Source organism: Bos taurus, chromosome 21 (assembly GCF_002263795.3).
Source record: "Bos taurus isolate L1 Dominette 01449 registration number 42190680 breed Hereford chromosome 21, ARS-UCD2.0, whole genome shotgun sequence".
In the NCBI taxonomy this organism is placed as follows: Eukaryota; Metazoa; Chordata; class Mammalia; order Artiodactyla; family Bovidae; genus Bos; species Bos taurus.
In genome coordinates, this window is record NC_037348.1 from 67891403 (window position 1) to 67912169 (window position 20767).

At 56.8% G+C, this 20767-nt stretch overlaps 1 protein-coding gene across 1 annotated transcript; it reads right to left on the reverse strand.

The window, feature by feature from the left end:
- Positions 1 to 12627: 12627 nt before the first annotated feature.
- Positions 12628 to 20744, reverse strand: LOC107131330 (uncharacterized). Its single transcript, XM_024982179.2, has 10 exons — positions 20410 to 20744; positions 19152 to 19252; positions 17557 to 17652; positions 17002 to 17125; positions 15467 to 15580; positions 14912 to 15067; positions 14471 to 14598; positions 14083 to 14244; positions 13795 to 13917; positions 12628 to 13426 (listed from the first exon to the last, which is right to left on the reverse strand). The coding sequence occupies exons 1-9, from the start codon at positions 20707 to 20709 to the stop codon at positions 13836 to 13838; spliced, it is 1263 nt and encodes a 420-aa protein (XP_024837947.2). The 5' UTR covers positions 20710 to 20744; the 3' UTR covers positions 12628 to 13426; positions 13795 to 13835.
- Positions 20745 to 20767: the final 23 nt, after the last annotated feature.

Below are 20767 nucleotides of genomic sequence, written 5' to 3' on the forward strand. Positions count from 1 at the left end.
ACTCCACCGGCTGAACTGAGGTGTGTAGGAGAACACACTCAACACTTCAGATGTCTCCCAGTTTCCTTCTAACCCTCGTCCACACTGGAGTTATGACTTTCCAACCACCTCACCAATACCTCAGAAGCTGCAATTCTTCTGACGGCTACTTCCAGCTTCAAGCTTCAGATAAAGAATCAAGCTTCAGATGAAGAATCATATCTTTTGCAGTGAAAAAAAAAAGTGAAAGTGTTAGTTGCTCACTCGTGTCCCATTCTTTTCAACTCCATGGACTGTAGCCCACCCGGCTCCTCTGTCCATGGGACTCTCCAGGCCAGAATACTGGAGTGGTTGCCATTTCCTTCTTCAGGAGACTGAACCCAGGTCTCCTGCATGCAAGAGGATTCTTTATCATCTGAGCCACTAGGGAAGCCCCCTAGTATTTATGTCTTTTTTAAAAACAATTTAACTTGTGCAACTGTGTTAACCTTTTTTTTACTAGGTTCCCATCTTTATTCATTTTTGGCTGTGCTGGGTCTCCACTGCTGAATGCAGGCTTTCTCTGGTTGCAGCGCGTGGGCTTCTCGTTGCAGTGGCATCTCTTGTTGCGGAGTATGGGCTCAGTAGGGGTTGGGTGTGGGCTTAGTTGCCTCACGGCAGGTGGAATCTCCCCCAACCAGGGATTGAGCCTGTGTCCCCTACACTGGCAGACAATTTCTTAACCACTGGGCCGCCAGGGAAGTCCCATGCTCCCATCTTTTTAAAACTGTATCATTGATGAAGTATTTTGAGTATCCTGCCCTAACCTCATTTCCCCCGTAAGTCCTGTATTTTTTATTATGCAATTTTGTATGACACCCTGAATTTTAAGAATGCTTCTGATACATCTTAGCTAAACTGACCATATTTGTTGAATAGCTGGATAAATGCTTGCCTTTCTGAATGAAACCCCAATTTATCCTGGTATTTCTTTTCAGTATACTAATGAAATAAATTTGCTAATTGCTTGTTGAGGCTGTTTGCATGCAAAAGACTGTGTAGAACCATACAGGATAAAAGAAAGAAAAGAAAGTCGCTCAGTCATGTCCGACTCTTTGCGACCCCATGGACAGGGTAGCCTACCAGGCTCCTCTGTCCATGGGGTTTTCCAGGCAAGAATACTGGAGTGGGTTGCCATTCCCTTCTCCAGGAGATCTTCCTGACCCAGGGATTGAACCCGGGTCTCCCACATTGTAGGCAGATGCTTTACCATCTGAGCCACCAGGGAAGTCTAAGGATAAGGCAGTGGTTAATGCAGAGGTGTGAAAGAACCCAGAAAGTGACACCTCATTACTCTTGCCCAAGACCCAAACGCTCAATAGACAGGACAACAGAGACTCAAGAACATGTATATAAAACTGTACCTTATTACAGATGATGTCTGGGTCGTAACAGATGGCTGGCTTTAGCAGACTGAATTAAATCACCTTCCTAACCCTAAACTGGGGCTTCCCAGGTAGCTCAGTGGTAAAGACTCCACCTGCAATGCAGGAGGCGTGGGTTCCATCCTTGGGTTGGGAAGACTCCCGGAAGAAGAAAGGGCAACCCACTCCAGTATTCTTGCTTAGGAAATCCCATGGACAGAGGAGCCTGGCAGGACATGGGGTTGCCCAGAGTTGGACACGACTTAGCGACTAAACAACAACCCTAAATTTGAGTGCCACGTTTGGACTCACCCGCCCAAGGTTGGGCAGTCCCGCAAACCTACCGGTCACCCCAGTGGAAGCGGCCCCTTGAAATTCATGGCGGGAGATGGCCGTATTCCAGGTGCCGGCTCCCCAAACTCCTGGCCTGATTTTATTATCTAGGCGTTATTGCTCCTGGGGGCCTTTTAACGTCTCTGAGCCTTTGGTCCTAGGCCTGAGAGAATCCCTCTGACCCCCAAGTCTGGACCCAACCGGAGGAGCCGTGGTCTCAGCACCTCTAGGCACAGAGAAGGACAGCGTCCCCGGAGCGAAGCAGCCGCAGCCGTCGACGGCCTCTGCGGAGAACAACTGCACGCCCCTCCCGGGAGCAGGAAACAAAGGCGCCCTCTGGCGCCCGCTGGAACCATCGCAGCCGTGCTGGGCCGCCTCTGCTGGTGGGTCTGCTGGTGGGTCTGCTGGTGGGTCGGCTAGCGAAGACAAACGCGGACGCAGCCGCTGCAAAGCAGAAGTGGTTACTCCCTTTTCGGCAATTAAGTAGTTTAGGTGACTGGAAAAAAATCTGCTGAGACTAGGGATTCTGAATGAGCTATTACAAAATCCTTCCTTGCACAGCTGCAGTGGTGGGGAAGAGAAAATGACCCAAACAAAGAAGCTCTGAAGCTGCGGGTGGGGGAAGCCATATTTTCAATCTTGGTAACCAAGAGCTTCGGGTGTCATGGAGAAGAGAGACAAGACTGTGAGCTTTTTGAAAGCTGCCACTTAGAACCGAGACTCCCACACAAAGTCTTCGTCCTAGAAGGTCCAGATCCTCAGTGAATGAATGAATTCAAATATTTTCAAACTATCAGCAAAAGGAGATGAGAAAGAAAATTTCTTATCCTGGGCCCTTCCTAGGACAAAAAATAAAAGATCTTCCCTAAAATTTGTACGGAGAAGGCGATGGCACCCCACTCCAGTACTCTTGCCTGGAAACTCCCATGGACGGAGGAGCCTGGTGGGCTGCAGTCCATGGGGTTGCGAAGAGTCGGACACGACTGAGCAACTTCACTTTTACTTTTCCCTTTTCCCTTTCATGCATTGGAGAAGGAAATGGCAACCCACTCCAGTGTTCTTGCCTGGAGAATCCCAGGGACGGGGGTGCCTCATGGGCTGCCGTCGATGGGGTCGCACAGAGTCGGATACAACTGAGGCGACTTAGCAGCAGCAGTAGCAGCAAAATTTGTAATGAGAGCTCAGGCCTGGGGACGGGGGTATGGGTGGGATTTAAACAGAGCATCCCTTTGAGGTCCTGGAAACAGCCAGCTGAGAAATGAACACAAAGGAGCCCAGGCTGGCAGTTCTTTCAAAAGCTCAGAAGCAATATAAGCCTGCCTGTCTGGAGAGACACACCTTCAGTGAAGATCTCTCCTGATCTTCTCAGATAAAGCTCATGGTCCCAAGTTCCAGAACAGACGAGGAAACAAGTCACCACAGGCAAGAGCCAGTAAAAACGGTCTAATGTTCAGGCAGTAGGATTACCAGGTCAAAGACATATGATAAATATGTTTTAAAAACAAAAACAGATCAGAGATACGAGAAAAATTGATACTGAGGCAGGAGGTTGATCCCTCCCACCACCAGAATAAAGCGATAGGAGAGTCACTCCCTGTGGACAAAAACTCCAAGCAGGACAGTTAAGAGAGGAGGCTGGGCCCTGCACAGACCATGCATTTCTCTTTCTTGGTCAGGAGACCTCCCCAACTAGACATGTGCAGAAAGGCTCTGTGGAGGTCAAAGGGGTATGATGCTAAGTGTTGCTGACTACCCACAGGCGTCTTCCGTGAAATCCATCTTGGCTGAGAGCTGTACGTGCTCGCGTGGGAGGATCCTACGGCATACCAAATGTGGACTCTGAACCAGGCAAATTCAGAGATTGGCCAGGGCTTCCCCGGGGGCTCAGTTTTAAAGAATCCGCCTGCCAATGCAGGAGACTTGGGTTAGATCCCTGATCCGGGAAGATCTCACATGCTGCGGAGCAACTAAGCCCGAGCGTGTGTGTAAGTCGCTTCTGTCATGCCCAGCTCTGCAACCCTTCAGTCATGTTCGACTCTGCAGCCCACCAGTCTCCTCCATCCATGGGATTCTCCAGGCAAGGATACTGGAGTGGCTTGCACTGCCCTTCTCCAGGGGCTCTTCCCAACTAAGGATCGAACCCACGTCTCTTACCTCTCCTGCATTGGTAGGCAAGTTCTTTACCATTAGAGCCACCTGGGAAGCCCTAACTAAGCCTGTGGGCCACAACTACTGAGCCTGCGCTCTAGAGCCCGGGCTCCGATACAGAAGAAGCCACAGCAATGAGAAGCCACCGCTCGCTGCAGCTAGAGAAAGCCCGTACACAGCAACAAAGACCCAGTGCAGCCAAAATAATAAATAATTTAAAAAATGATTGGCCCAAGGAAAACGGGAAGAAATGCCCCATAAAAGTGATTCAATCTGCCACAGGGGCTTGACTCAAGGGCTCTCTTGAGTCTGTCCACACATACTCTACTCTTTTTCCTCCTAATAAATACTTGTTTCACTAATTCCCATCTTTGTGCAAGTTTTTTTTCTGCCAAGTCAAAGAGTCAGGCCCTTGTCACTGACCACTGATCTAGGGGCTAGGATTCGGTGCCCTTACCGCCTAGACCTGACCTCAGTCTCCGGCCAGGAGCCGAAGCCCCGCTTCAAGCCACTGCAGGCTGAGACCATTCCAGATCAACACTAAGTAAAAACACTGGCTTTCGCAGAATACAGTTACCCAGGTAAGTGGCATCAAGAACTGACCTCACTGTCTCAGCCTGCGTTCATGGGGCTCCAGCTCCCACTCAGAAGGCTGCAGGCCACTCCTGTCCTTCCGTTCCTGCCCTGTGGACTCGAAGCGCCAGCATCAGTCCCGGAGACCCCCACAAGAGCCCCCACTACGGCTATCTTGCCTGAGTTCTCCTCCTCAGACAAGACCTGGACACGCAGCTGCCTGGCCCTGACAGGGGCCCTGGCTGGAATAAGGAGCAGGTCTCTTCCTGGTGCTCTGTCCTTCCCTCCAAGGTCGCTGCCCGGCAGTCTGGCCCCTCTCGACAAAGTCAGGTTAGGAAATCATCATCGCAGCCACTGAACACTATATATGTATTCAGAACATGTCAACTAGAGCCAAGACATCCAGTTTCTAACCAAGTTTGCTCTTAAATAAACATGCCTGAGAGAAAACAGACAGAAGTGCTACTTGGGTTTGCAGTGATTTGCTTAAAGGAAGCTTTATCTATTCTAAAGCAAACTGTGAATTGCCTTTCCTTTGTCTCCCTGGAAACTGTGACCAAGGAGCACTGGACCTGGGCCAACTGCCAGGGGAGCCCTTCTCTGAAAGGAGGGCGTGCCTGGCGAGAGGACAGGAGCGCAGGGGACCCCGGTGTCCCCAGCGCTTTCTCGGGGAGGTAGGTTTCAGGAAAGAGCTCATATGGGAGCCCAGAAACTGGCAGTGGGTTCCTTTAGAGCTGCAGGTCCCTGCCAGTCCTTGAAAAGTTCTGGTGCTCCTCAGAATGCTGGAGAAGACGTGTGCTAGCGTGGGGCGTGGGAGGACAGACATTCCTGAGTCGAAATCCAGGTTCCCAGTGGAAGAGACGGAAATGATTCCAAAGGCTTCCTCGATTCAACCTAATCGGCGCCTCTGGCGGTGCAGTTTCAGAGCCAGAGGCCAGGACACCCACGGCCGCCTTTTGCTCATTCGGGCTGTTCTGGGACATCCAGGCTGGAGGGGGACTCGCCAGGGGTCGCCAGCCCGCCTCCAGCTCCTCCAGCAACCCCTCGTGGAGTCCGCCGGGGGTGAGGGAGAGGGGTCTCCCTGAGGCCCTCTCCCGCCACTCCCTACAGCGCCTCCTTTCTCTCCGCTCCGGGATCACCCTTCTCGGCAGCCTTCTCCCACCCCACTACCCGCCTGGCGTTCCACGGCCCGCGGTCTGAGGCTCGGGAGGACGGACTTGGCATTTCGAGGCCTGGGGACGGGCCGGGGAGCGCGCGGCCGCGGGCGGAGCTGGGCCCGCGTTGGGGGCGGGGCGGGCTCCTGGGGCCCCTGAGACCCCCGGGCCCCCCAACCCCGGCCCCCTCTCTTCCTGCCCGAGCAGAACCGCGCTTCCTCCTCGCCCCCGGAAGGGAGGTGCCCCGCCACGTCCCCGCGAGCCCCTCCCCGCGTGGCCCGCGCGCCCCCCCGCGGCTCTGATGGGCCGCTTGGGGGCGCCGGTGCGGAGCGCGCGCGCGCGCGTAGTCCCGCAGGACGCGTGGGCGCCACTCGCTGGGGCTCGTCCTCCGGGGAGTCCAGCTCTGGACGAGGGGCCGCCGGAGGCGGCGGGCCGGCCTGTCCCTGCGCCCGCCCACCGCCTCGGCTGCCCCTTCGAGGCCCCCGATGCTCCAGCAGGGTTCCTAGGAGCCCCGGTGCCCACTCTCCCCAGCGGGCGGGGGGCACGAGGTGATCAGGGAGGAGGACCGGGATGCGGAGAGGGGGAAGGGGACAAGCCGCTTCTTTCCTCAGCAGCAGGTACGGGTCTGGGCTCCCGGTGTCTGCCCACGGCCTCCCACAGCCACACACGCTTCTCCTAGAGCAGGGCTCAGAAGGCAAAAGGAAGCGGCAGGGGTTCCCTTCGCACCTTGTGAGGAGGACCGACCGCCACACAGGCCGGATGGCCCGGCCCTCCCCAGCCTCTGACCCGGACTCCCCAGGCTAGACCAGCTGTCTGGACGGGTGTGTGTGTGTGCGCGCGCGCGCATGTGTGCTCAATCTGACGTGTGTCTGTGTGTCCAGCTGTTTGTGTGTGCGTGTGTCCAGCTGTCTGGACGGGATGTGTGTGTGTGTGCTCAGTCCGAGGTGTGTGTGTGTGTCCAGTTGTGTTTGTGTGTGTGTCTACGCGTGCTCAGTCCGATTCTTTGCGACCCCACGGACTGCAGCTCGCCAGGCTCTTCCGTCCAAGAATTCTGGAGTGGGTTGCCATTTCGTCCTCCAGGGGGTCTTCCCCAACTGGGGATCGAATCCACCTCTCTTGCATCTCCTGCGTTGCCCGGCGGGGTTTTTTTTTTTTTTTTTTTTTACCACTCGCTTCACCGGGGAAGCGGTCCCAGAGAACTCCTGGGACTCTCAGGGATGGGCCAGGGCGCCCTCTGCTGGCCAGTGAGGCCAAGGTTGGAAAAAAGCTGGGTGATGGAGGAGACTGGGTTCCTGTGTATTGGGCCCCCACAGTGATGCCCTCCCCACCCTGCTGAGGGTCTTTATGGGGGAAGGACACAGACTGACCCTGAGCATAGTCCCAGGGAGGGACCAGGCCGTTGTCTATAGGCAAAGCCTGCTGGGAAGGGGGCACTAGGGTTACAGGCTGATGGGGGAAGGGGGTGGTGGTGATCTGGCACATTCCACCAGTCTCAGGGCTCCCAGAGATCTTCCGTGTCAGTGCAGCTGGGGCCCCAGGCCCAGGACAGTTCCATGGGGACAGGGGGATGATGTGAAGGCCAGGCTTGTCCTTCCAGCCCGAGATGGAGGAGGGCCAGGGCTGGCACAGAGCTGCCGGGGCCATACTCTCACAACCCTTCCCAGGGAGATGGAGGAGGGCCAGGGCCGGCACAGAGCTGGCGGGCCCATACTCTCACAACCCTTCCTAGGGAACCTCTGTGAGCATCTTGACATAATTCCCTCCCCCAAACTATAATACGTTCCAAGAAATAAAACCATATAGACAACATTCTGTGATAACGCATAGTAAAACCAAAAGATAAAAACAAATCAGAAAACAAAAAGAACCTCCCCCCTGGAAATTTAAATTTAAAAACTCTTTGAGGACTTCCCTGGTGGTCCATGGTTAAGAGTCCATTTGTTAATGCAGGAGACACAGGTTTGATCCTTGGTCTGGGATGATCCCTCATGCCGCGGGGCAACTAAGCCCGTATGCCCCTACTGAAGCCTGAGCTCTCTGGAGCCTGTGCTCCTAAACCAGAGAAGCCACCGCAACGAAACGCCCGCGTGCCTTAACACGACAGTAGACTCTGATCATCAAAATAGAGAAAGTCCATGTCCAGCAATGAAGACCCGGCCCAACCGAAAACAAAAACAAAAAGTAAAGTAAAAACACTTGGACATCTCTAGGGTCAAAAAGGAATCATAGTCCTGAACCGTAAATTTCTTTTAAAATATACGAAAATACTATATAGCTGAGCCTATGGGACCAGCTAAAACAGTGTTTAAATTCTTAAACCAATTCTAGGTCTCAGCCCAAAACATGGCTGTATGAGAGTTACTCTTTTATTTCCTAGAAGGAGAAGGAAAAGGAGATAAAAAAAAAAAAAATGACTTGACTGCAGGCAGCTTCTGCTCATGCTTTTTTAAAATTAACTGGAAGGGGATTTCCCTGGTGGTCCAGGGCTTAAGACTCTGTGCTTTCCCTTCAGGGGGCAAGGGTTCGACCCCTGAGCAGGGAACTAAGATTCCACATGCTGCAATGTGCAGCCAAAATAAGAAATAGGTTAAAAAATTTTTTGAATTAACTGAATCGTTATTCCCAATAGCCAAGAGCTCAGTTCAGTTCAGTCGCTCAGTCACGTCTCTTTGCGACCCCATGGAGTACAGCGCGCCAGGCTTCCCTGTCCATCACCAACACATATGACACTATGACCAGCCTAAGCAGCATATTAAAAATCAGAGACATCACTGCCAGCAAAGGTCCTTCTAGTCAAAGCCATGGTTTTTCCAGTAGTCATGTATGGATGTGAGAGTTGGACCATAAAGAAAGCTGAGCACCGAAGAATTGATGCTTTTGAACTGTGGTGTTGGAGAAGACTCTTGAGAGTCCCTTGGGTTACAAGGAGATCAAACCAATTGATCCTAAAGGAAATATTCATTGGAATATTCATTGGAAAGACTGATGCTGAAGCTGAAACTCCAATACTTTGGCCACCTGATACGAAGAGTGGACTCATTAGAAAAGACCCTGATGCTGAAAAAGATTGAGGGCAGGAAGAGAAGGGGACTACAGAGGATGAGATGGTTGGATGGCATCACCGACTCGATGGACATGAGTTTGAGCAAGCTCTGTGAGATGATGAAGGACAGGGAAGCCTGGCATGCTGCAGTCCCTGGGGTTGCAAAGAGTCGGATGCAACTGATTGACTGAACAATGACAGCATGGTGTCCACTGAGAAAAAGTCTGAGTTCTGATGTAGTCAAATTTGTTGCTTTTTATCATATTGATTATGCTTTTGTCCAGATGTTAGAAAGATTCTTCTGCATTTCCTTCTAACTTCATATTTTTACCTTTCTTCTCTCTCAAGTCCCTCTGTGTATGTGGGGTTAAGTAAGGACCATTTATACTTTCTGCTGATGGTGGGGACCCCGGGTATGCGGCAAAGGCCTCCTCCTACTGCTCCCCCGCTCCTCTCTGACTGTGACTTTGCCTTTGTCTTCCCATCAGATATCCTCGAGTTTTACACCGATTTGGCCATGTGGTGATGTAGTCCATCCCTTTTTAAAAATTATGTATTTATTTTATGTTATCGGTCACTCTGTGCCGCTTGTGGGATCTTAGCTCCCTGTCCTGGGACTGGACTCGTGCCTGGCAGTGGAAGCGCTGAGTCTGTGCCCCTGGCCCGCCAGGGGAGTCCCTGCCTCCTCACTTTTCCACTCAGTAAACCTCGGTGTGTTTCCTGAGCTCCCGAGGATCTCCATGGCGTTTGATGGGGTGACTTTGGGTTTGTAGCTTACATGGGTGATACTGTCATGATTCTGTCAAACCATCCGAGGCAGGTGACACCCCTGTCACCCAGATCCCCTCAGTGGGGTGAGCCGCCAGGACGGCAAGTTGGTGTGTGTGTGCGGGGTGCTCTCTCTGGGTGAGGACCTGCGTCCTCCGGTGCTCTGGGGTACAGCTGACTAGCCCGGGGTCCTGGGGTTGGTTGATGGCGGGACCAGTGGAGCCAGGCTCCGGGTCTTCCCTCCACGCATCTCTCACCTTTGCCCTCATGGTGAAAGGATGTTGACCAACCCCTCCGTGGTCCCGCAACTGCATCCGGGGCAGGAAGCACACGTGCCTTCTGGGGAGCCTGTCAAGTAGAGCCCAGAGGTCCCCACCTCCCCTTCGGGGACATCCTTCTGTCTCTTTCTCTGGCCTGAGTCTGTCACCTCCTGGCCGCCCATCTGGGCCCGGGGAGGCCCCAAGGAAGGGGGAGGCTGCCCAGGCTGGCCGTCCTGTCCCGCCCTCGTCTTCTTCCCACAAGCCCGGCTCGCTGTGAGGTGCGTGCGGCAGTGGGCTGCGGCCGGCTCTGCACCATTTCCCCGGCTGGAGGGAGGGAGGAACTTGGGGGGGCTAGTCCCAGGCCTAGCGTTGGAGCTGAGTGTTCTTGTCACAATCCACCCAGGGGATGGGCGTGGGGACAGGCGGAAATTCCTCCTGAGAGGTCTCTGTCGGGGGGAACCCTGGTTCAGACCACAGTGGTCCGTGCAGGGGCTCCCTGAAGACCCAGGGCCCTCCAGGAGCTTGAAGAGTTTGCCAAATGTTTAAGGACAGTGAAGGACCCCCAGAGCTCCTTCATTGTCACCTCGGGTTCTCACACTGCCCCCTCCTGTGACCAAGCTCTCGTCCCCGCTATTGTCTGAGGCTGACAGGGTACCCCTCACGCCCACCCCCCGGGACCTGAGCACTGCAGCTCTCTCCAAGCCTGGAGCCTGAGGAAGGCCTGGGAGTAGGGGCTGCCTCTAGGACCCTTGGTCACCAGGGGATGGGTTGCCCACAAAGGCTGGGCTTTGGCGCCCTCTGGTGGGCACTGGTACCATCTGCGGGGACTGGTACCATCCGAGGACCACTCTCAAGGACTGAGGGGTGGGCAGTCCCTGGGTTTGTCCCCACACCCACAATGAAGAGCAGGCTGGCCCTGAACAAGTTGCACTCCACTCTGAGCCTCAGTCTTCTCATCTGTAAAATCAGTAGCAGTCGGGTCTATGTCAAAATGTTGTCAGAGATGAGGCAGTGCAGACAAGACGGTGCAAGTGACCCACAAGATGACCCACAGCAGAATATACGGTATATTCAAGATGGTGCAAGTGACCCACAGCGCCCAGTCCTCCTCCCCTCCTGGGGGGACAGAGGCACTGAGCCCCGCGAACAGAGGGTCACGGCATCTTGCCCAGCCCTCCATCCTCTGCCAGCAGCTGCAGGGCCAATAGGCCACACGGGGTCACCCCTTGATGGAAGCCCTTCAGCTACTGCTGCCCGCAGTCCTGAGCGTGCTGGCCTGGCACAAGGGCTCCCGGGTCGCCTGCCTGCCCCCATTTCCGGCTGCCCCTGCACCTGCCTCAGCTGTGCACCCACCCAGCTCCCGCCCGTCTGTCTCTCCTCGCCCACCTTCCCCGTGTGCACTCATAAACTCCTACCCGCCTTCTAACCCTGGTGGGGGGGCGGCATCCCGGCTTGCCCCCTGCAGCCCAGCCCACCCAGTGCCCTGCTGCAAACCAGCGCCCCCTGCGGGCTCAGCCCTCCTCCCTTGGGGCGCGGGTCCTGTGCCGTCTCACTCCCGCACTCTCTCCATTTGTGTGTCTCCCCTACAGTCAGGCCTCCTGATCAAGATCCTCCAGGTCTCGGTTTTCGCGGGGGCCGAGGGAGCCTGCACACAGGTGCTGCAACCTCCGCCCACCTGGGGCAGTGCATCGGCAGTGGAGCAGGGTCACCTGCAGGCAGTCCCCTCAGCAGCCCCCAGCCTGCCCCCACCAAGAGCGGGCCTATTTCTGGGTGGCCAGTGTCCATCCCATTGAAGCCATGGGTTGGGGTGGGGGGAGTCTCGTAAGGGACTTGAATCTAGAATATATATATTTTTAAAAAACTCTTATAGCTCAATAACAAAAGCCCGAATAACCTAACTTATAATCAGTAGTTTCTGAATAGATATTTATCAAAGAAAATATACATATGGCCCATAAGCACACGAAAAGATGCTCAACATTGTTATTCATCAGAGAAGATGCAAATCAAAACCACAGTGAGGAGCTTCCCTGGTGACTCGGTGGTAAAGAATCCATCTGCCAATGCAGGGGATACAGGTTCCAACCCTGATCTGGGAAGACCCCACGCGCCGTGGAGCAACTAAGCCCCAGGGCCACAGCTCTTGAACCACAACTACTGAGCCCACACACTGCAACTACGGAGTGAACCCACGGGCCCGGAGCCAGGGCTCCTCAAGAGAGGCCACGGCGAGGAGAGGCCGGAGCAGCGCCACCAGAGGGGGTCCCTGCTCTCCGCAACTGCAGCCAAGGCTGCTCAGCAAAAAAGACCCAGGGCAGACAAAAATTAAACTGAAGAAGTAAATAAGTAAATAAAACCACTTCACACCCGCGAGGGTGGGTATCATCACAAAGTCTGACATAAGGAATGTTGATGAGGGTATGGAGACGCTGGGCCCCTCATACCTCGCTGGTATGCTTCGGAGAAATACTCCACAGTTTCTCAAAAAGTTAAACGCGGAGTCACCATTTGACCCAGGAATTGCACTCCTCGGTGGAACACAGGAGGACTAAAAACACATGTCTACACAAAATGTTGTGCACATGTGTTCATAGCAGCATTATTCACAGCAGCCCCAAACGGGAAACAACTCGAATGCCCATCAACGAATGTCTGACTAAACCGAGTATAAAACCGAGTATCAGCTATAAAAATGAATGGGGAAGTAACTGCCTTGGTGGGCCAACGGCTACGACTCTACGCTCCCAGTGCAGGGGGCCTGGGTTCGATGCCTGGTCAGGGAACTAGATCCTACATTTTGCAACTGAGAGTTCGAGTGGCACAACGGAAAAGATGCCACAACTAAGACCCAGCACAGCCACATAGGGAAGGAAAAAACGTAAAAAACGGGCGGAAATGGATGCGAGTCACACCGATGAACCCTGAAGCATAACGATGAGCGAAAGAAGCGAAAGAAGCTGGTCACAAAAGGTGACGCCTCATGTAATTCACTTCATGAGACGTGCCCGGAACAGACACATGTATGTGGCCAGAAAGCAGAGCAGAGCCTGCCCAGGGCGGGGGGCACGGCGGGAAGAGGGGCTTGGGGTCATGCCGACAAGGTTACAGGTCCTTTCTAGGGATGAAGATGTCCCAACATGGCCTGCGGTGATGGCTGTACAACTGTGAACATGCTAAAAACCACTGAATGGTACGTGCAACTTCAGTGGGTGAACCACACGGCATGTGAACTGCATGTCAGTGAAGCTGTGGTCCGCGCAGGAGAGGGCCCTCGGCCAGGCTGGTGGGACGCTCCCGTGCCTGCCCTCTGCCCGCCCCGCCCTTGGCCTCCGCAGCTTCTGGTGGACTGTGGAGGAGGCTGGCCTTTCATAGCATGGTGTCTGACTCAGGATCCTCTGGTGGAGGAGTCCGGGCTTGAGAAGGACGGCTTCCTTCTGGATTTCAGACTGCTGCCTGTGAAGGGGTCAGGGGCACTCACATCCTTCGCCTTAACCAGGTCCCAGAGCCACACCACGTCCAGAGCCCCAGGGGGAGAGGCTCCTTGAAACGAGAGCTCACTTCCATTTCCTCTTGGGGCGGCCAGTGGGCGCCGAGGAGATGAAGACAAACGTCTGTCTGGTCCCCCAGACATGAGGCTGGTCCTCCGCCGTGAAGACTTTTGCCAGGCAACAGACAGGACAGATCTCAGCCAAGACAATGGTGACGGCCATCTCCAGACAGGAACTGAATAAAACAGACTGGTGGGGGGTTGTCTAGGAGCCAGACCTAGAGGGAGGAGAATTTCAGCAGGTGGGAAGGGCATTCCAGTGAATTTCTATTATTTTTTTCCAAACACCTTATATAAATGAATTAATATTTCTCAGTTTTAATTTCAAATAATGGAACTATCAATCGATATAACCACATAAGCTACAGTTCTTCAGTTCAATAATTGTTCACAGTAAAGGAGTCTTGCAGCCAAAATATTCAAGAACCACTGGCTCAGGGCCTGGGGAGCTGCCTGCAGGCGGGCGGTGCAGTGTCCGCTTCAAGCCACTGGGCCCTCCCTCCAGCCCAGCCCCTCAGCCTGGTTTCCCCTGAGACCCCCAAGCCCATGCCCCAGCCACCCTGCCCAAGGCTGGATCCTGACCTACCAGCGTCCCTGGAGACGGCCCTGGAGCCCTCACCCCCTTGGTCACCTTGTGAAAGTCGTGAGGAAGCCCCAGTAGCAAGGGCAGCAGCTCCTGAGCTCAGGCTCCTCGGGCTGGCCCTGTGTGCTGAGCAACAGGAAGAGGGCTCTCTGTACCCGTGGGCACGCAAACAAAGACGACAGTGGAGTCTAGAGCAACGTCTTCCGGGGCAGCTGGGACCGCAGGCGGTTCCCCAAGTCCCCAAACCCCGGCCACCACCAACCACGACCCCAGGACGCTTAGACAGCCTACCGGGGAGCCCTGGACACCAGGAAGGGATCTGGACTGGGCCGCTCCGAGGGTCCAGCTGGGTGGATCTCAGCGTCAGGAGGCGGAGAGACTAGGGAGGGGCCTGCACCGGCCTGCGGGGGACCCTGGGCAAGTCCTTGCCCTTCTCTGGCCTTGGATTCCCTCCTGAGGACAGGAGGCGCTGAGATATGCGCTTTGGCACAAGGCTCCCAGTCTCTGCCGGCAACTCACCCTTCACACCCTTCATACCCTTCATGCCCTTCATGCCCTTCATGCCCTTCCTACTCACCCTTCACATGCCGGCACCCTTAGCTCAGTCCCGCCTCCGCCCAGGCCCGGGCTGAGCCCCCTGCAGGCTCCCCCGTCTACTTGCCCCCCTTCTGTCTCTCACCTCACATAGTCTGGGAACCTGTCCCTGAAGGAGGCCAGCCATTCATCCAGACACGCGCTGCCCTGCTCCCCGCTGAGCTGGAAGACCTCCACGAAGGCCTCCAGGCCAGGGGCTCCATCACCGAGGCCCTGCGGAGAGGAGCTCCCAGCCTCACCCAGGGCAGGCCTAACCCGGGGTCACCGCACAGGCCCCGGGCCGGCCCTGCTGGGGAGAGCAGGGTCCTACATGCCCGTGTCACCTCCTGAGCCCCCCAGGCTTCCCCCCCAGGTCCTGCCTCCCCTCTGCCCAGGGCTCCCAGGGCCACCCTGAGAGACCGGCCTGGCACAGACAGGCCCGGCAGGGCAGGAGGGACGGCCGGCTCCAGGCCGGTCAGGGGAGAAGAGAGACTCACCGGGAAGGGGAAGGCGGCCCCTCGGAAGCCCCCGAGGGTCCCGGGCTCACCTCCTGCCTCCCGAAAGCCTCACGCAGCTCCCGGACGTCCGTTTCCACCTGACCCCGGTGGTCTTCCCACTTCCGGGGCTTCAGCCTCTTGAGATGGGTGACCAAGGCCTGGAGGTACTCAGTGAATACCGCTTTGTACAGACTTTGCACAAGGCTCTGCCCCCACAAAAGAAAGAGAATGCAGAAGGCCGGAGAGAAGCTGTCCCAGGACAAGGTCTCGTGGCCTCAGGGGCTCAGCCTAGGGGGTGGGGGCAGCAGAGTGGTCCACAAAGCCCCTCTAGCTGGGTCTGTGGGGCCTGGCCCCCAACTCTGCAGGCCTAACCCCTGACCACTGGGCTTCCACAACAAAGCCACTCCTTCCCGGGGTGACCGCCAGCTGGCCCCTCACCTCCCCGGAGACCGAGAGCTGGACTGACGACCAGGGCCATGCAGCCCTGCCTGCCTCTGGCCCTGGGCCGCCCTGTTGGCAGGACGGTGCCCACAGCCCGGGGGAGGGGGGACACCAGCAGCCACACAGAGCTGACCCCCCGGGAGCCCCCTTCTGCTCCTTCCTACCTTGTTTGTGGGAGGAGGAAGCAGACCGGCATAGCGCTCCAGGCCCCGCCGGAGGGATCGCAGAGTGTGAGCCAGCTCCTTGTCTTCCCTCCCGAAGTGATGCCGCAGTAGGCTCTGAGCACAGGAGTGTCACGGTCACTGAGGCCTGAGCCCAGCCTGTCTCCTGTCCTTGCCCTTTCTCTCTTCCAGCCCTGCAGGCCCCACCTCCCCAGCCCTGCTCCCCGCTAGGGGCACAGCCCTGGACCAGAAGGGCCCGCATCCCAGGAGCCAGAGGCTCGCCCACTGTCTGCCCCCAAGCTCGGTCCACCTTCTCCTGCCGACTCCTGGAAGCCTCCCAGAGTCCATCTGCAACCCTTGATGCCGCATCCTCCCCAGAGCCCTCCCGAGTCTTCCTGGAGCCCCTCACTCTCTTCTGGGTCCCCAGCAAACCACAGCATGGCACGAGGTCTCAGGGAGGCCTCCCCACCTAGTCTCAGCTCCAAAGACCTGTGGCAGGGGTCACAGCTAGACCCACCCTGCGGGCAGCCCTGGCCACTCATGTCTCAGGGGAACACCAGACCAGATGTGCAGCCGGGGGACCTCCAACACCCCATCTGCACAATGCAGCCTCTTCAGCATCGTCTGTAAAACTCAGAGCCAAGTCCCGCCAATTGGCTGGGACTGCCAGGAGCTCTGACCAGACAGTGGGGCTCCATCTGCCCCCAGAGCAGCAGAACGTGGGGCTCGATTAGCAAGGTCTGCCACAGCTCGGGGCGAGGCCCTGGCAGTGTTCTCGTCAGCCTTGGCACCCTGGGAGGTGACCTGTCGGGGTCACTCCAGCTCTGGATCTTTCTGTGTCTCGCTGAGCCAGGTGCTCATATCTCTGGAAAATCCAATGGCAACCGCCTCAGAAGGCCCTGGACCCCGTGGTTTCCACATCTGGGAGGCCGCCATGCCCTCTCAAGGCTTCAGCTCCTGGGCCCGGCCCTTGGCATCTCCTGGGACCCCTGGGCTCTGGGCAAGGCCCTACCCTGGAGGCAGCCAGTGCTTAGGGGGAGGCACGGAGACCCTGGGAACACCGTAGAGGGGGCTTCACCTGCCTGGGAGGCACATGGGGCAGAGTGGGATGGGGCAGGGGGCAGGGCGTCAGGCCTCTGCTGGCCTGGCAGGACAGGTGGCTCCACAGGTAGACAGAGCCAAGAGCGGGTCTGCCCGTGGACAGGAGACTGCAAACGTGGACACTGCCCAGGCAGGTGCCCTCTGTGAGGGTGGAGCCGAGCCTCCTGAGTGGAGGCAAGGCCAGCCCCAGCCCCATCAGCTGGGTGGGGCCCCTCTCTGGCCGACAGGAAGCTGAGCCGTCCTTCTCCCACTTCAGACCAAGGCCCGGGCAGGGCGGAGGCTGGACGCAGGCAACTCAAAGCTAGCTGTGCCTGGGCTTTGCTGTATCCCCGTCATTGCCCTGGGCTGGAGAGAGCCCGGGAGACAGAGGCACCCTCTGGCCACACCACTGGGAGCAGCAGAGGCCCCTGCAAGGGCTGGAGTTGGGGGTACGTCACCTGGCACAGGCTTCTGACCCTGGACACAAGGTCGTCCTGGCTCTGGTCCTCGATGGCGCTGATGGTGCTCAGCACCAAGTCCGCCAGGGGAGTATGGGCCTGGCCCAGATCCTGCCACACTTTCCTGTTAGAGGAAACCCAAAGGGCCTGTGGGGCCTGGCCGGGAGCCCTGAGGGCCCAGCTGCAGCCCTGAGCCTTGCGCACCCCCTCGCCGCTGACCCTCTATGTGCCCTCGGGCAGACAGACTGACTTCTGCGCCTGGTTGTCTACTTCATCCCCACTCTTTTTTATTTACGGAATAAGTGTTACATTTCCGTAGCATGAAATGCAAAAGGTACAAGAGAAAAACTCCTTCCAGCGCAGCCAGTGTTCCTGGCATCTGGTGTTTCCTGTATGAAATCCCGCAACTGTGTATCCAGGTTGGGGCGGGGCGGGGCGGGGGGCGGTGTCATCCCCCGCTTCTCACACAGGCACCCGGTCTGCCGTCCATACAGAGCGGCCCTCCGGGTCCGAGGCTGCCCACCCCGCCCGCGCCCGGGTCACACCGGGACCCACCTGAGGACGCAGCAGTTCTGCAGCACGTGCAGCTGGGGGGAGGGTCCGGCACCGGCCTGCTGCTGGAGGAAGTGGGCGGTACCCTCAGCCCGGTACCTGCGTGTGAAGGCGGAGATGCAGGCGCCGCCCCTTGAGTCAGCCCCACCCAGCAGTGCGGGCTGTCCCTCTTCTCAGCCTAACTGCTGCTTCTTCCATGAAACAGCAGGTGTGGGTGGTCGTGGTCAACATGTGGACAACTGGGGCTGGCTCTGTGCCAGGCGCTGGAGCGGACGCTTCCCAAGAATCTTTTCCTGTAATGCTGTCCCCGGCCCTCTGCGGTAAACGCTTCTAGAACCGGACGGGACTGGGTTTCTCCTGTGGTCTGGAATCACAGCTAACGCGCACTCAGGTCAAGGAAGAGGGAGGAAACAAGGCCTCTGGGAGTGTCTGGAGTGCCCACAGGGAGGGGAGGGGGCACCCCACACCCTGCCTGGGCCATTGCAACCCCCCCCAGCAGAGTGGGGAGAGAGGAGTCAGGAGAGGCAGGTATACCCCTGCTCCTCAAAGGCAGGAAAGAAGGGGCGCCTTTAAATTCCTAGAACACAAATCAATCACGATCTCAAACTAGCCACCCTGTGGTGGTTGGTTAACCATTTAAAACCTGGCTGATTTCATCTAAAAATTCACATCTCTGGCCTCTCATGAGTAACCTGCCTGGCGCCAGGCCCTTCAGAGACCCTTTGAAGGTGAACACAGCCACACTGGAAATCCCGGAAAAGGGGGCCCCGTGATGCTCTGGTACACAGCGCTGTGCCCCAAACTTCCTTCTGACTAAGTCTGGGCAACCCTGGCTACAGCTGCCCTCACCTGAGCCCCCTGGGAGAGAGGGAGACCCCCCAAATCCAGGGCCAGGGCAGAGCTGGGTGTGGACTGAGGAGACTGACAGCAAGTCCTGCTGGGAAAACCAGAGCAGGGAGTGAGGCTCTCAGCTCAGCCGCAAGGTTTAAAGGAGCGCCCTGAAATCCAGTAACCGAGAGATATGGTACTTCATCGCAGTTTTTAAAGCTCGATGGCAATTCCCTGGCGGTCTGGTGGTTGGGACTCTGCGATTCTACTGCTCTAATTATAATCCCTGGTTGGGGAACAACATCCCACAAGCCGTATTTGGCCAAAAAAGAAGATGAAACAAACAAAAAAACCCTCAAAAGCAGTGTAACAAAATCCAGGATGCACAAATTTTAAAGGAAACTGGGTTCCCCCTAAGCTCGCCCTGCTGTGCAACAGAGCCACGAGCCCCATGCCCCCCATGCTGTTCAAACATCAGTTAGTTAAAATGAAATACAATTTAAACCTCATGCCCCCTTAGAACTAGCTGGACAGCTGCCGGGCCAGGGCCTCCAGGCTGGACGTTTCCGCGGTCACACAGGACTGCCTCCAGAGCCAGGGCGAGACGTGGAGCGGGCAGGACGAGGGGCACCTGGAGCCAACCAGCCCTCCCCCTGCATTTTGTGAACTGGCCCGGGCCTGGCGGCTGGTGGCAAGGTGAGCGCTCTGACATGGGTTAGCTGAACCGAGGCCAGGCCTCCCTACCTGGGCAGGGCTGCCTTTTCACTTACCTTTTCAGAAACTCTGAGAACGTGTTCAGAACCATGGCTTGAACCCGGCTGGTAATGGGAGGCCCGATGTCTTGCACCGAATCTATGGTTCCTTTCAACAGCTGTCGGTCAAAGCAAATGGACTCTCGGGGGACAGGGACAGACCGCTGGGAGGATGCGACTCCCCGACTCTGCGCCTTTCCCAGCTGCCCCCACACCTTGCCCCCTTCCAAGCCTGCAGATGGCAAGGGGCAGACCCCTCCCACCAGGCTCCCCCTGTGTCCTCAGCCCTCCCCACTCGCATCCAGACTGGGTCCTGCCCTCAGCCTCACACACCCGAAGTTTCTCCCATTTGACACACACCCTGAGGCTGCACCAGCCTCCTCAGCAGGAGCTGCCAGCTCTCCCCCAGCCCATGCCCCAGTCCAACTCCCTCCCGATGCTCTCAGCAGGACGTCTCTGCGTAAAGGCTTTGAGGATGCTGTGTCTCATTGTGGTCTCTCTGTCTAGCCCCAGCAGTCAAAAGAATCAACAGAAACACCAACTCACCCCTGAGAAGGCGGCCAAACACATGCACACGCACACATACAAACATGTGCTTACGTATATACACACAGGCACACATACAGAGGCACACACATATGCTTACAGACACGCGTATGCACACACACATGCTCACACACGCATATACATGTGCACACATGTATACACACGTGCTTATACATCCACGCTCCTATACAGGCACACACGCATATACATACGTACACACATGTGCACACATTCATATACATGCACGCACATGTTCACACTCATGCTCACAGACCAAACATTTTACACCAGGTAGACTGCACAATGTCTCCTGGAGCCTCAGGGCCCTCCCCACTGAAGCCCCACCCTCCCCAGACACCCATCTCTCCCAGGTCCTAAGTGAGACCCAGGAGTGGGTCCTCATGAGATGAGAGGTTCCCCGCAGAGGCTCCTCCCCAAAAGATACACCCTGCACCCCAGCACCGGGACCCCACCATCCAAGAGACAGGCCTCGGCTGAGTGCTGCCTGCTCCGCTTCTCACCTAGCCTCAGGCACCACGCACCCCCCAGCACCTCCCCGCCCAGCCCCGCTCCAGTGCCCAGCAGCGCCGCCTCCCCCTCTCCCTCCTCCACTCAGCCCCTCCTGTCCGCACCACACCCCCGCCCCTCCCAGCACCCCAGTCCTTCCAGGCCCCTCCTCCTCCAGGCCGGCCACCCAGGAAGGTGCCAGGGGCCCTCATGGTGGGCATACCTGGAAGATTTTGAGGAACGCCTGGCAGGGAGAGGTGGCCCACTCTTTCTGATCACAGGTCAGGACATTTTCTAGTTGCTTTTCCAACTCTTTCTGCTCAGAACACAATAAAAGCAACTTCCATCCCTGTGTTCTCGCTGGGGCACAGCCAGGTCCAGCCCCCCCTACAGCTGAGCCTGGGGACAGGAGTGAGGGGCAAGTCTTCAACCAGCCCAGGGATCCCCACCAACTAGCAGCCTGAAATGCCCCCACCTGGGGGACCCAGTTTCCCAGGTAAAGCCCTTCTTCCACAGCCCACATCCATCAACCCGTCACGGGAGGCCTGACACCTTCCGGATCCGCCCCACCCCTAAGTCCA